This window comes from Aptenodytes patagonicus, chromosome 3 (genome assembly GCF_965638725.1).
Source record: "Aptenodytes patagonicus chromosome 3, bAptPat1.pri.cur, whole genome shotgun sequence".
In the NCBI taxonomy this organism is placed as follows: domain Eukaryota; kingdom Metazoa; phylum Chordata; class Aves; order Sphenisciformes; family Spheniscidae; genus Aptenodytes; species Aptenodytes patagonicus.
In genome coordinates this window covers 115,016,089-115,028,824 of record NC_134951.1, presented here as the reverse complement: position 1 = coordinate 115,028,824, position 12,736 = coordinate 115,016,089, and the positions used below count along the sequence as shown (strand labels likewise).

General features: G+C 37.1%; 1 protein-coding gene across 31 annotated transcripts in view; it reads left to right on the top strand.

Annotated features, from left to right (window-relative positions):
• NRXN1 (neurexin 1) overlaps positions 1–12,736 on the top strand; it is a 743,929-nt gene that overhangs the window by 325,510 nt on the left and 405,683 nt on the right. For 22 of the 31 annotated variants that reach the window (XM_076334774.1, XM_076334770.1, XM_076334764.1 and 19 more), the window contains 2 exons: positions 5,389–5,592; positions 7,845–7,871. In XM_076334774.1, coding sequence (XP_076190889.1) covers positions 5,389–5,592; positions 7,845–7,871 — 231 coding nt within the window. The remainder of the gene's footprint in view (positions 1–5,388; positions 5,593–7,844; positions 7,872–12,736) is intronic. The other 9 variants (XM_076334784.1, XM_076334782.1, XM_076334791.1 and 6 more) reach the window with 1 other exon arrangement.

The window sequence follows — 12,736 nt, the reverse complement described above, 5'->3', positions numbered from 1 at the left end:
ACTTTATTATTGATGATCCAGATTGTTCACATACTTCCTGGCATGGCTCTGGACTGTATCGTCTGTCACTTTCAGGGCAAAGTTTGTGTGTGATTTCATGCTTTTAAAATGGCTCTGTGGGTTGCAACATAGTCCTCATATTATCGCAGACACTTTGAAACTGAAAAAGCAGGAAAAAATAATAATTCTGTCTTTAGGACTTTAGAGGCACCACAAGGGGTCCAGAGGAAACAAGATTCTGTTTTATTTGTTAAAATTCATGCAGTAAGCATCCATGCTTACCAAGCACTGTGTTATTAAAAACAGCACAAACTTGACTGCAAAACTTATGAGGAAGAATGCTGAAATTCAAATGACTAGTCCATACTTCTTTCACTTTAAATAAGCTGTGAATTGAAGAATAACATCTATTTGGAAAATTATGTTTCTCCCTATAAATATGTGGCTGAGTATTTCTGAGGGTATGTCGTGGTTTAATCTCAGTCGGCAACTAAGCACCACGCAGCCGCTCGCTCACTCCCCCCCACTGGGATGGGGAAGAGAATCGGAAGGGTAAAAGTGAGAAAACTCATGGGTTGAGATAAAGACAGTTTAATAGGGAAAGCAAAAGCCGCGCACGCAAGCAAAGCGAAACAAGGAATTCATTCACCACTTCCCATGGGCAGGCAGGTGTTCAGCCATCTCCAGGAAAGCAGGGCTCCATCACGTGTAACGGTTACTTGGGAAGACAAATGCCATCACTCTAAACGTCCCCCCCATCCTTCTTCTTCCCCCAGCTTTATATACTGAGCATGACGTCACATGGTATGGAATATCCCTTTGTCCAGTTTGGGTCAGCTGTCCTGGCTGTGTCCCCTCCCAACTTCTTGTGCACCTCCAGCCTTCTCAGTCGGTAGAGCATGGGAAGCTGAAAAGTCCTTGACTAGTGTAAACACTACCTAGCAACAACTAAAACATCGGTGTGTTATCAACATTGTTCTCACCCTAAATCCAAAACATAGCACTGTACCAGCTACTAGGAAGGAAACTAACTCTATCCCTGCCGAAACCAGGACAGGGTAGAAACAGGTGCAGGAAAGTTTCTGGAAGAGTAGGTGCCTCAGTCTCTTCAGCAATTTAGGTAATCCCAGCCCAAGTGAAAATTAAGGTCCTGAATCTCCTCTCGTATCAGTACTAGTCTGTGCATCCTTGGTGATTGGCACAGAGCTGATTGAGGTAGTGTGTATTTATATATAGGAAGGAAGAGTATCCAGCCCTGGAGATTTTTAATCAGAAACAAATTGAAGAAAAAAATGGAGAGGGGAACTGAACTCTTCAGTATTCTTTTTTGTTGTTGTTTTTTGGTTCATTTGGGTGGTTTGATTGGTTGTTTTTTATCACAGAAGCAGCAAGGGTTTTTAATTGTCAGGTTTATAAAAATATCAAAGAAAGAATGTATAAAATAATTTTTATCAATCTCTGAATTATATCTTACTGTTTATTTCTTGTTAATAACTCTACTTCATGCACTTATTTGCTGCCACAAAAAATTGTCAGTAATGTTTTATAAGGGTTTTCTGCTATTTTTCTTTTCAATGCTATGCTTCCAGCACTGAAGTGGTAGTAAAATTATTATTCCCTGCCATGGAGACTCTGATTCTTTTAATGAATAGCACATTCTAAGCTAAACTTATGGTCTATTAGCATTTAATCTAATAATTAAGAGGAAGCTGAACAAGAGAAAAAAGGCATCCTGCCAACACTTATGTGAGAACAGTCAGCAGTGTAGATCTCAAGAAAAGATGAGACACATACCCCTTCAGGATTAGTTGGTCCAAAACAAAAAAAAGTAAAAGTTAGGGGCAAAAATTAATACATACTTTTAGCCAAAATGTTCCTTCGAGGTTTGCATAACTGGTGTAACCTCCACTGCCTCTCCTCGTTCAGATCACCATCTGACTGACCAGGCCTTGCAAATTAACAATCCGTTCTGGACAACTGAAGTAACTGCGGGAGGGAAACAATTCCATTAAACAACTGAAACAATCTCTAGCTCTAAGAAAGTCAAAACAAAACAAGCCCTTCTTATTTCATCTTGAAAACTGTTTTTTCCTAGTGTCTGAAAAACAAAGTTCTCTGTTAATGTATGCCATCAAGCATAATGATAGGGTAATAAGGTGTCGCCCCAAAGAATTACAAGAAAGACACCAGTAAGGGAAGATGGAACTCCTTGTGCTATCAAAGGTCTCATACATGTACTACTAGACGCCTTCTGTCCAGCCAAGACCAACAGAACATGGAAATCTGCAGAGCTGAGAGTAATGCTGAGTCAAGTGGAAGAGACGCTGAGTTGACAGATGATTCACATGGCAAAACCCAGCTTGCCACCCTTAGAGAGGCGCACAATATTGACGAAGTATCATTCAACCTTCTTAATGTAGCAATCATTTAATAATGATTTAACAACAAAAGTTTTTCCTAACAACAGTTCTACCAGCAGATTCATTTCAAGTGAGTAAACTGAACATAGTTGTATTTTTTTATTTTAGGAGTATGTAGTGTCTCCAATCTTCAGTTATGGCTCTTAGGGCAGTGCTAAATCTTCTTTGATCAAATCATCCCTGCTTCCTGCCAGTTTTCTGGGGCTTTTCTGTGATACCTTTGTATTTAGAAAGCCTGTGACTTGGAGCTCCCCATACTGAAAGGAGCTAGTCGGCTTGAAGGGGTTTTCTCATTGCCCCAGAGCTTTTAAGTCATTTGATCTTCTGTTCAGTCTCCTTGGTCTGTTCTTGGAACATCTGTTTCTGAAATAACTGGCACAGTATGGTTTAGGAGGATTGAGTATCTAATCACATCAGGTCTGTTCGCCATGATGTTAAATACTCACAGGTCATGTCTGATTAAATTAAGACAGTTCCTTCTCTCCTTTTTCTGTGATTTTCTAAAAGACTGAATAATTATAGGAAAGCCGGCAAACAGTACCAGTGATGATTCTGACAACTTTCTTTTGCATTATCTTAACGTAATTTATTAGAAACAGACCCCTACTGTTGTTGAATGCTGTTCAGCCTATAACATCTGATTTTGCTCAGTTTATGAAAACCCTGAATAGTATTAATGTGTCTTCTTTAATAGACAATATAAAATACTTTTTGTTTTCTCTTAAACTAGCATGTAACTTAAACTTTTATGTCGGAGTTCTTTAATTACCTAAATTGTGTTTATCTTGATAAAGATCTTGGGAGCTTTTCATGCACAGGCTAGACAGCTAGATATAGGAATGAATTGTAAGCCCCTGCTTGCCTGTCGTCGCCCCCCCCCAAAAAAAACCCAAAAAAACAAAAAAAACCAACCAAACAATCAAAAAACCAAATAACTTCCCACTGAAAACTCTTTGACTTGAAATCTCTTATCAGGCTGGTGAGAGTTAAGTATTTAATCTGCTTCACAGAAAAATTTTAGGTTTAGAATATGCAGAAAATATTATTACCTGCATGGTTAGAAATCATCATACCTGTTACGTCTAATGACTTTCACACCAGTATTAGTAACCACGTTTTTCCAACATCAAACTGTTTTCTTCAAATTTGTATTGGGGAAGTCTGCAATTATTAATGAACATGCCATCTATCATTTTTGCCTCCAATATACTCACAGAGTTAGTGGAACATTTTGTCCTTCCATGGACCATGTAGGCTGGAAGTCTTGAAAAGCTTATCTGTCTTTAACAGTACACATGATATGCAATGGAAAAGGTTTTGACAAACTGTCATAAGTATTGATGTTTAAAAAAATACTCTAACACTGCTTTAGTTACAATACTGATTAAACATAGTATCAGTAATATCAGTCCTTGAAAATATTGTTGCATGTGGGACCACAATACGCCTTTGCTGTAGATAAGTGTCTCTGTTATACTGCGGCAAATTGAAGCGTAGAGAAGCTTCCCTTAGGTGTTCTCTGCTGTCTTCTCTTTCTGTTTGTTGCTCATTTGGCCTGTTATTGGGCAAGTAACTGATATTTTTTTCAGTGAGTTGAGGTGCCGTCAGGTTTGCATCTTTTTCTAAGAAAGATTCTGTAGCATCCTGTTTAGACCTCATCATCCAACACTTCAACAATTTCTAAGATTGAGAGTTTTTGGGTGGGTTAAAGAATGTAGGAGACACATGGAAGAAGTTGGAAGGTCTCTGGTGAATTAGCGGTAGGTAAACAATCAGATGTGCATAAAACGGGGCACATTCAGATAGTATATTTTGCTTCAGATAGTATATTGCCGTTCAGGTAGTGGTTCTAGTTATGTAGTATGGTTAGTTTTGTATGTTACTGTGGAGACTACTGAAATACCTGGTGGTCTGCCCACTGACAATTGGCTTGGGGTAAAGGATGTTGCTTGCTCACTGCTGCTTCCACCACGATGTGCCACTGCTCATGAGCCTAAGAGGTGTTTCCAAAGGCTGTGGTGGTTAACTGGCTGCAATGCTTGATCGTCCTGCAAAAAAGGACTTCCTAATACGTTTCAGAAACAGATGTGTCCTTTGCTTTCTAGGAACTGCTGTGCCTCCCTGTGAGCAGAAATGCAATCTTTCTGCTACCTTTCTTGTTACCAGCCTGAAGGCTGGGAAAAGGCTTGTGGCTGGTTGCTCTGGGGTTTAACAGACTGTGACCATTCTGTGCCAGAGCCACTTGCCGGGAGGGTTTCCTGTAATGTCTGAAAGTGACACTTATTTGCTGATCTCAGGGGTTTTAAGATCTCGCCCTCAATATGCCAAGTCCGGTCTTGATCCTCTTGTTGAGGCTGTTGTAATGTTTGTACGCGAGTTTTCGATTCTATCATACCGCAGTCATTGTGGCCATGAAGCAGTCTGCTCTCTGTCCAAACAATGCTGCGGATATTTACCTGTTTCAGGTGGCATTTTGCTAACTGAATGATAATTGTAACTGTGATAGTAGCAATTCTGATAGGTTTATATGTGAAGTATCCTAAGGTAATTACCTAGGTGGGTGATAGTCAGACATGACCTTTTAATAGGCTGTAAGGTTTACCTGAACAGCCTTTACTGGCTCTGACCTATTTTGAGTAGTACAGGCCTAGTCTTGCAAGCATTTCCTTACATGTGATTTTACCCATCTGCTTGAAGATGCACACATGAATGGCTGGTTCATTTAAAGAGCAATTTAGTTTCTTTAAAAAGCACCAAAATATGCCACTTAAAAAACCCAAACCAAAACAAAACCAACAAAAAACCACCAAAACCAACTTTGCTTATGTTTCCCAGTAATAATTGTGATATGTAATATGTAATTTTTCTGTGTCATACTGAGTGAATATACACTTACAATCTTCTCTGAGCAATTTCAGTAAATACAACATAATTCTGTAATAACTGATTTTCTCCTTTATGTTTTCAGAGGCAACAATTCTAAGCTATGATGGAAGTATGTTTATGAAAATACAGCTCCCTGTTGTGATGCATACAGAGGCTGAAGATGTTTCTTTACGATTCAGGTCTCAGCGAGCTTATGGCATTTTAATGGCAACTACTTCTAGGGAATCTGCAGATACCCTTCGTTTAGAGTTGGATGCAGGACGAGTTAAACTAACGGTCAACCTAGGTAACAAACTCTTCCTCCAAGAAATTAACATTTTCTTTACATTTTTCTTTTTGCTTGCAAACATTTATGAAACAGCCTGTTTTAACATTAAAAGTAAACTGAAATGATATATAAACACGTCAATGCAACATTTGCGTATGTACATACACACACAAATACATGGCCATTATTATTGTTTATTTTCTTTTCTTTTGCATTTTTGTATTCTTTATATAGTCTTAACATAACCCATCACAATATTTTTGTACTATTGTGTATTCTAAAAAGAGAAGACTAGTTCATCAGTGGTATTTTTGGGCTAAATTATTATTCTTTGTTGTGGAAGATTGGTCTCCTTCCACAACTTCTTCACGGTAGCAGTTCCACAATTTAGATGTGCAAGCAGAAACAACACGTATGTAGGTCAGTTCAGTTTTACCTCCACTAATTAATGTACAGCATGCAAATGTATCAAAGAATTTATAGTTTTAACACTGAAAATGTTGCAATTAGATATTCCCACTGATGGATTTCCTGGTCTCCTTTTTTTAGGTGTCAAATCTATAGTAAATCCATCTCCTCTTTTTTAAACAATTCTGTAGTGGTATTTTTGTAGTATCGAACAATAACACAACCCTTCAATGCCCAAAGACTGCGGCCCTCAGCAAACAGCCGTGTGAACACAGGAGGCACAAGCCCTTTTACAGAAAAAAAAATTGGTTTCCTGGTTTGAAATATGATGGACAAAATGTTAGGTTATGGTTTTCTCTAGTTTAAAAAAAAAGGTAAATAAATAAAAGCACTTCTGCCGCGCTTATGAACAAGTCCAAGTCAGGACCTGAGAGAGAACAGAAGTACACTCAGGAAAATGCGCATTCAGTGCAGTCTTTCCCATTCAGTGGAATGCTATTTTTAAAGGGAATCAAGTATTTTATTGTTTTAATCGCAGATAAAATGATTTCCAGAAAGCATGGGGGGGGTGGAGGGGGGGAAGAAAATAATCACCTAACCCTCCACTTCATAAAGGTGTTGCTCGCTGCAACACTGTCCTGCCGTTTAGATTTCGGAAGGGAGAAGGAGAAGCGAAGGGTTTCCTCGTTTACTCTTCTCTCGCAGTCCCCTCTAGCGTCGAGCCGGGGCTCCTGCAGGCCGCGGGCCGCCCCCGGGGCCGGGCGGCGGCGCGGAGCCTCCCCCCCCCCCCCCCCCACCACCACCCCGCAGCGCTTTCTGTAAAAGGGGATGTGCAGGTGCTGGTCCTTGGCTGTTTGCAACCACTTTTCTGATGCGGTTGACGACACATGACAAACTCAGCTATATGGAAACAAAATCTAGGTTTGACGGTATATATGTTCCTCAAAGGTATAAGCAGGAGTAGCTGTACAAACCAAGTAGAGTAGATTTTTTATTTTTTTTTTTTTTTTTTCCCCACAGTAATAAATGCAGGTAGCCCAGCAGAGGATCCTGCCAGAGGTCAGGTCATTCTCTTTATATACAAAACATCACCCTCTGTCAGTTTTTACCTACTGTAGTTCAAGAAAGCAAATAAATCCACTCCATCAGTCCATGCCCTAGCAATATTGTTTCTTCCTCCAACACCCCTCCTTTGGTTTGTTGTTTGTTTTTTTTTTTTTTACATCAGGCAAGGAAATAGTCTGAAAATAGACAGGGTTCTCTAATTATCAGTGTTTATAGGTATGTGATTATTTTCTGTATAGTAATATAGCTTTAAAGGTAGTCACTGTTCGTTTCTTAAGTCTACACATTAAGAAAATGTAAAGCCACAAAACCCGATTTTATAGGCCTGGGGAATGAGCTTTGTATTTTACTACTTAGTTATTGAAGATCAGCCTTTGAGGTATACTATACATAAGTTGTCCAAGATGTCTGACTGTGGCCTGGCTTGCTCTATGACCCATTGTGACGGAGCACTTTCTAATTGCATTGAGAGAAATTACCTGTTCTTTCACAGATGGGGAGAAAGTTGCAGCCTGCCTCAGTTAAGCATCTTTGACATTTAATCCTGATTTTTCACTTAGATTTGTCACCATGTAGCTTTGTTTGAAATTGGCCATTTTTACCCTATTTGTCGTTTCTATTTATAAAGATTTATCGCAGTATATCTGGGTTATAACAGTATGTAAAGACTGATGATATGGAGTGGCCATATTTGCATGTGTCTGTCCCCGGAAGGGTGGACTGTGATTTTATTGGATGTCTGCAGCTATTACCTTGAAGGATAAATTTTCATTTTTCATCTATTCTTCCCCATCTAGACTGTATCAGGATTAACTGTAATTCCAGTAAGTGCCTATTCAAACTTTTTAAAATGTTATTCCACCATTATAAAATATGCAAACTAGATGAAAAAGATTGTGGACAAGCTTGCAAGCGCTTGACAATTTATTAATGAAATGTGATGATTAATTATCGTTGTGTAAAAAGTCATCATATACTCTAGTGTGTATTTTTTGTCCTTCCCATAGGATATAACTTTTAACTAGAATATTAAAAAAGGAAGTATTCTACAGGTTGTAAACATACATAGAGGAAATGGTACCTGTAGTACTGTATTATTCTAGACGGGCTATTTTATTGACGGTAGCCACAGAATTTTTGAACCAGTGTTTCTGATAAGCTGTCACATATTTTCCCCCATGTCCTCCTTCTAGTTTTCTTGACATTTTACCTCCAACTTGTGGTGAGGCTGTTGGAACATAATTGTCCATAGTACAAGAATTTCTATTTTATAGTCCTCCTAGACAATTAACTGTATTTTCTGGCTGCTTATAACACAATTGGTTTTGCCAAATCTTTGTTTTATGGAAATGTAATACATTACAATAAGGACATTATTAAGTCTGAGAATAACCATATTTCTATGATGATTTTTTACACTTTAATCATGTAAGAAACCTTAAATTGAACAATTTTTCTCTGTGATATGCATGTTTATGAAACAGAGGGAAACATTTGCCAGATGAATGGACTAAATTTTAACTTCTCTGATATTATTTGGATTAAGAGGCTATATTCTGAAAGGAGAAAAAGGACTGTGATTTTATTTTGAGTCTATGGAATTCCTGAATGGTGTCAACAAAATTATTGATAGTAAGTATGGTAGAACTGAGTTTTGGGTTGTTTTTTTCTTTCCCTTCCTAACAGGTTTTACAGGCCAGAGGACTGGCTTTATGCAAATAGAAACAAAGCTAAACAACAAACTGCATAGGTAGAATTTGTAGTTGTTAATAGTTTCCCAAAAGACGTTAACATAACATCCCATAATAGTTTTATAGTCCACAAATAAAAGTAGGGAAATGCAGTTATTTATAACGTGCCATCTGCTAATAGATTTTGTAATGAATAACTTTACAAGACAAAAATACAGCATTTGTATTAAAAAGCAAAGTGTTCTTGGGGCAAGTTTTTAATCTAAACCATACTTAAATCCAGAGAGACTTTTCAATACAGTAAAGAAAATGCTTGTAGGTACCAAGGCATAAAGATAGCTTCCTCATATTTAAAAAAAAAAAAGAAATAAAATCGTTCCGTGATAAAAACAAATATTTCCACTTGCCAAAAATGTTCATTGTCCGTTGCCAAAATGTATAAGATCATGAAAAAATCTCAGAAACATTTTGTTGGTCTGTCACAGGACACTGGTTTTTGATCATGATGAAGTCCCAATTAGAAAAAGATTTCCAAGACAAGCAGCTTTTTGAGCAGAAATGTAATGAGTTTGTCTGCTGCTGGTAAATTCCTTTTTCCTTAGGAAAAGCAATATTGCTGTTTTCTTAACTTTCTTAATAAAATTAGAAAATCCCTCTGGAAAGGGAATTACTAACATAGAAAAAAAAAATCGCTAATAAAGCCACAATACAATAGGTGTTTTGGGTTTTTTTTAATCTCTTTTGGACAAAATGAGGTGTCATAAAAATAAATTAAAATTATTTCAAGGTTCCATTTTTAAGCAAGTTTTGGGTCAAAAGAGAACCTGCAAATACAGAGTAAGTAATAAGCCTCCAACTAGAGGACTGTAAACAGGAGAAATATATGTACTGAATTGAATTAGCAGTTATGAGTTCTTCTAGGCCTCATACAGCAGCAGCATAACCTCTGTACAAAATATCCTTGGTATCAAATACTCATAAGTTATTTTTCTTTACAGTTTGTTTATAGCCTTTTTGTTATTAGAAATGAACTTTCATGATTAGTTCCATCTCCCTTTGGTACTTGTGTACTGAACAGATTTTTGTGAGCTTTCGGTACGGTAAGTACTATAATGCTTTCTTATCAGCACTCGCTGTAGTTTTTCAACAACCAGATAATGTTTCATGAGCAATTTCTGTGTTTTAATTTTTAGACTATGAAGAATTATTGCTCTAAGCAGTCCTTAGAAGGTGCTTGCTTATTAGACAATATAATGGATTTTAGTGGAACACACACAATTCGTTTCAAAGCAACAGCGTCCAGAACTTGAGTCTTAATTTGCTAAACACTATAATAGTTCAGTGCCTATCTTTTTGGGTCTACTGAGAGCTGGATGTATATCAATCCCGATTTTATGCTGATAGAAGTAAATCTGGTTTTCATGTTTGAGAAACTTTTTTCAGATTTTCCTATTCCTGTTGCTTAGAAATTAATCATCTTAATATAATTTCACTGTTGGGACTGAAATACTATGTATTAAAGCTAGACTAGTAACAGAGTTAAGGTCAGAATGAAGCTATCTGCTTTGAATCTGGAGAGACAGCTTTAAAGAAAATGTAAAACCAAAAATAAACAAAAATTGGTGTTTTGCTTGAGAGAAGAAAAGAAAAATGTGAATGTAAGCACCTTATTTCCTACAGTGAATTACAAACCTAGTGAATAAAATATTGTACCTCCTCTTCCTGTTTTCCCTTGAGTGCAGCCTGAAACCTGTCTTCTGCTCACTGCAGATCAAATGACCAACTGTTGGCTAGTCAGAGCTGAGATTTTGATAGCAATTTGTTCTACACTTTGTCATGCCTTCAGCTTTAGCTAATGTCCTCTGTTGCAGAAGAGGTGGCATTTTGTTGTCTTCCTTGTTTGAAATACAGACTTTTTTAAAATTTCAAAATGTTAATCAATTGTCAGGTCGCTACTGAGCTTGTGTCTCATTAATAATATTATGGAGACTGTTCAGTTCATGCCATTTTTATGGAACTGAGTGGCATACTGAAGTCAAACTATTTTTATTTCGTGCTAGGTTAGAAGATTGGTATCTTTATAAAACCTTACACCACTAGAAATTCTGTCTCATGTCAATCAGAAAATACCATCGCTGAAACGTTGGTTTTGTACATCCTCAAATCACTTCATTGTGTTCTTCGGACCTGCAAGTTTACAAAACAAAATTGTCTGTCAGGCAGCAAAATAAATGGTCCTTTTAAAATTCAGGAACATTTAGGTCAATGTTGAGGCTGACATCAGGAGAGAGGGGAAAACTTATGTTATGAACAGAAATGGCTACTGTGGTTTCAGTATTAGTTTTCATAGACTGAGGAATTCATTTAAAAATAAGACTGAGGTGAATGATGTTGGTTCAAATAACGCGAATGTGCAGCATTTCTTGGCACTAGTCGTTCTGTAAAAAGAACTGTAAGTTGATTGTTTGTACATTATATACCAAATTAATGAGCTAATCCTTAAAAACTGCCTAAGGAGAAATGCTAGAAAAATAAAATAAAAAAATATTTTCTTTTTCCCTTTCAGAGAGGGAAGTAGCTGTTACCTTTTAATTCCAGACTGTAAAGTATAAATTATAAACACCAGTGAATCCTATTGAATTGAATGGGATTTTTCCCTAGTATTTCTTAGAGACAGACCTTCATCCCACAAAATTTACGTGGCAGATCGATAACAGTTTTTGAATGACTTGTGAACAAATACAGGTGTGCTGTATTTCCATATTTTTCACTGCTGCAATGTTAAGGGCTACTATCCTGACTTAATTTAAATCCTCTTTTTTTTCCAGTTTTAATGCTTCCAAAACACTAGCATCTGAAAATTTCCAGGTACCTGTAACTCTAGAGGCTCCTGGGTTTTATGTGCAATACACTTTTTTCACAAGCATGTGCGGTCTTACATGTTATTTCATCTTTTGTGGTTTTTTTTGCATTGCTATCATTTCTGAAAAATTGTCTACATTTTATATGAGTCAGCAGAGTAGGACTATAGGATTTTTATTAATTGATACATTACACAAATAGTAATGTTACCTGTTAGCTGGTAAATAGCTGTCTGTCATTTCTGAATCTGATACTTTTGTTCAATATGAAAAGATACAGGATAATACTTTCTTTGCTGCTGTGAAAGATTGCTCAACTAGTGGCACATAGTGCGGGAGTGATTTAGGTCAGTTCTCTGGTACACGGTTTTGCTTCTGTAGGCAATAATTCATAGAGTAATCCCACTGAATTCAGTTATACTGAAATGTAGGACTGTCATAAGAAATGAAGAGAATTGCAGAATGTTAGGAAGCAGGGAGCAGAGAGTACTGTGGCAATATACATGTATACTATTCCCCAGGGAATGTATCAACTGGCTTTGCTAGCTGGGTGTCCACCTTTCCAAATTAGGAACAATTACCTGGGCTTTGGGGCTTTTCTGTTTGTCCTTCCAGCAAAGTGCCCCTTCACTTGTATTTGCATGTACCTCTCCTTCTATGTCTACCTAGTTCTTCATCCATTCTCTATATCCTTTATTTTTTTCTCTCATTTTATTTTCTCACTCCATTTCATTTCTCTGTTTTTCCCTATAATCCTTAATCTCTTTTCCTTGTTTCGTACATCCATCCTTTTAAAACTTTGCTTTTCTGCAGATGTGTACATTACAGATGATTAAATTAAATTATTCTGTTTGTAATATGTAACATCTGTTACTGAAGCATTTTTTTCTTGTCAAGGTATCCTACAAATCCAGAGCATGACAAGGAACTATGTTGGATTATTGGTAAATAATAGGAGAATTGTATCTACGGAAGAACCAACGATGGTGTTCAATTACAGTATATTTACAGTTTGCACATAGATTTTAAGCAGCAGGAAAGCTTAAATGAAGACTATAGATCCTTTTGAAAGCTACTGCTTGTAAAAATGCATTTTGTTGCAAAGTCCAGAGTCTACAGCTGTGCTTTTATGGATAT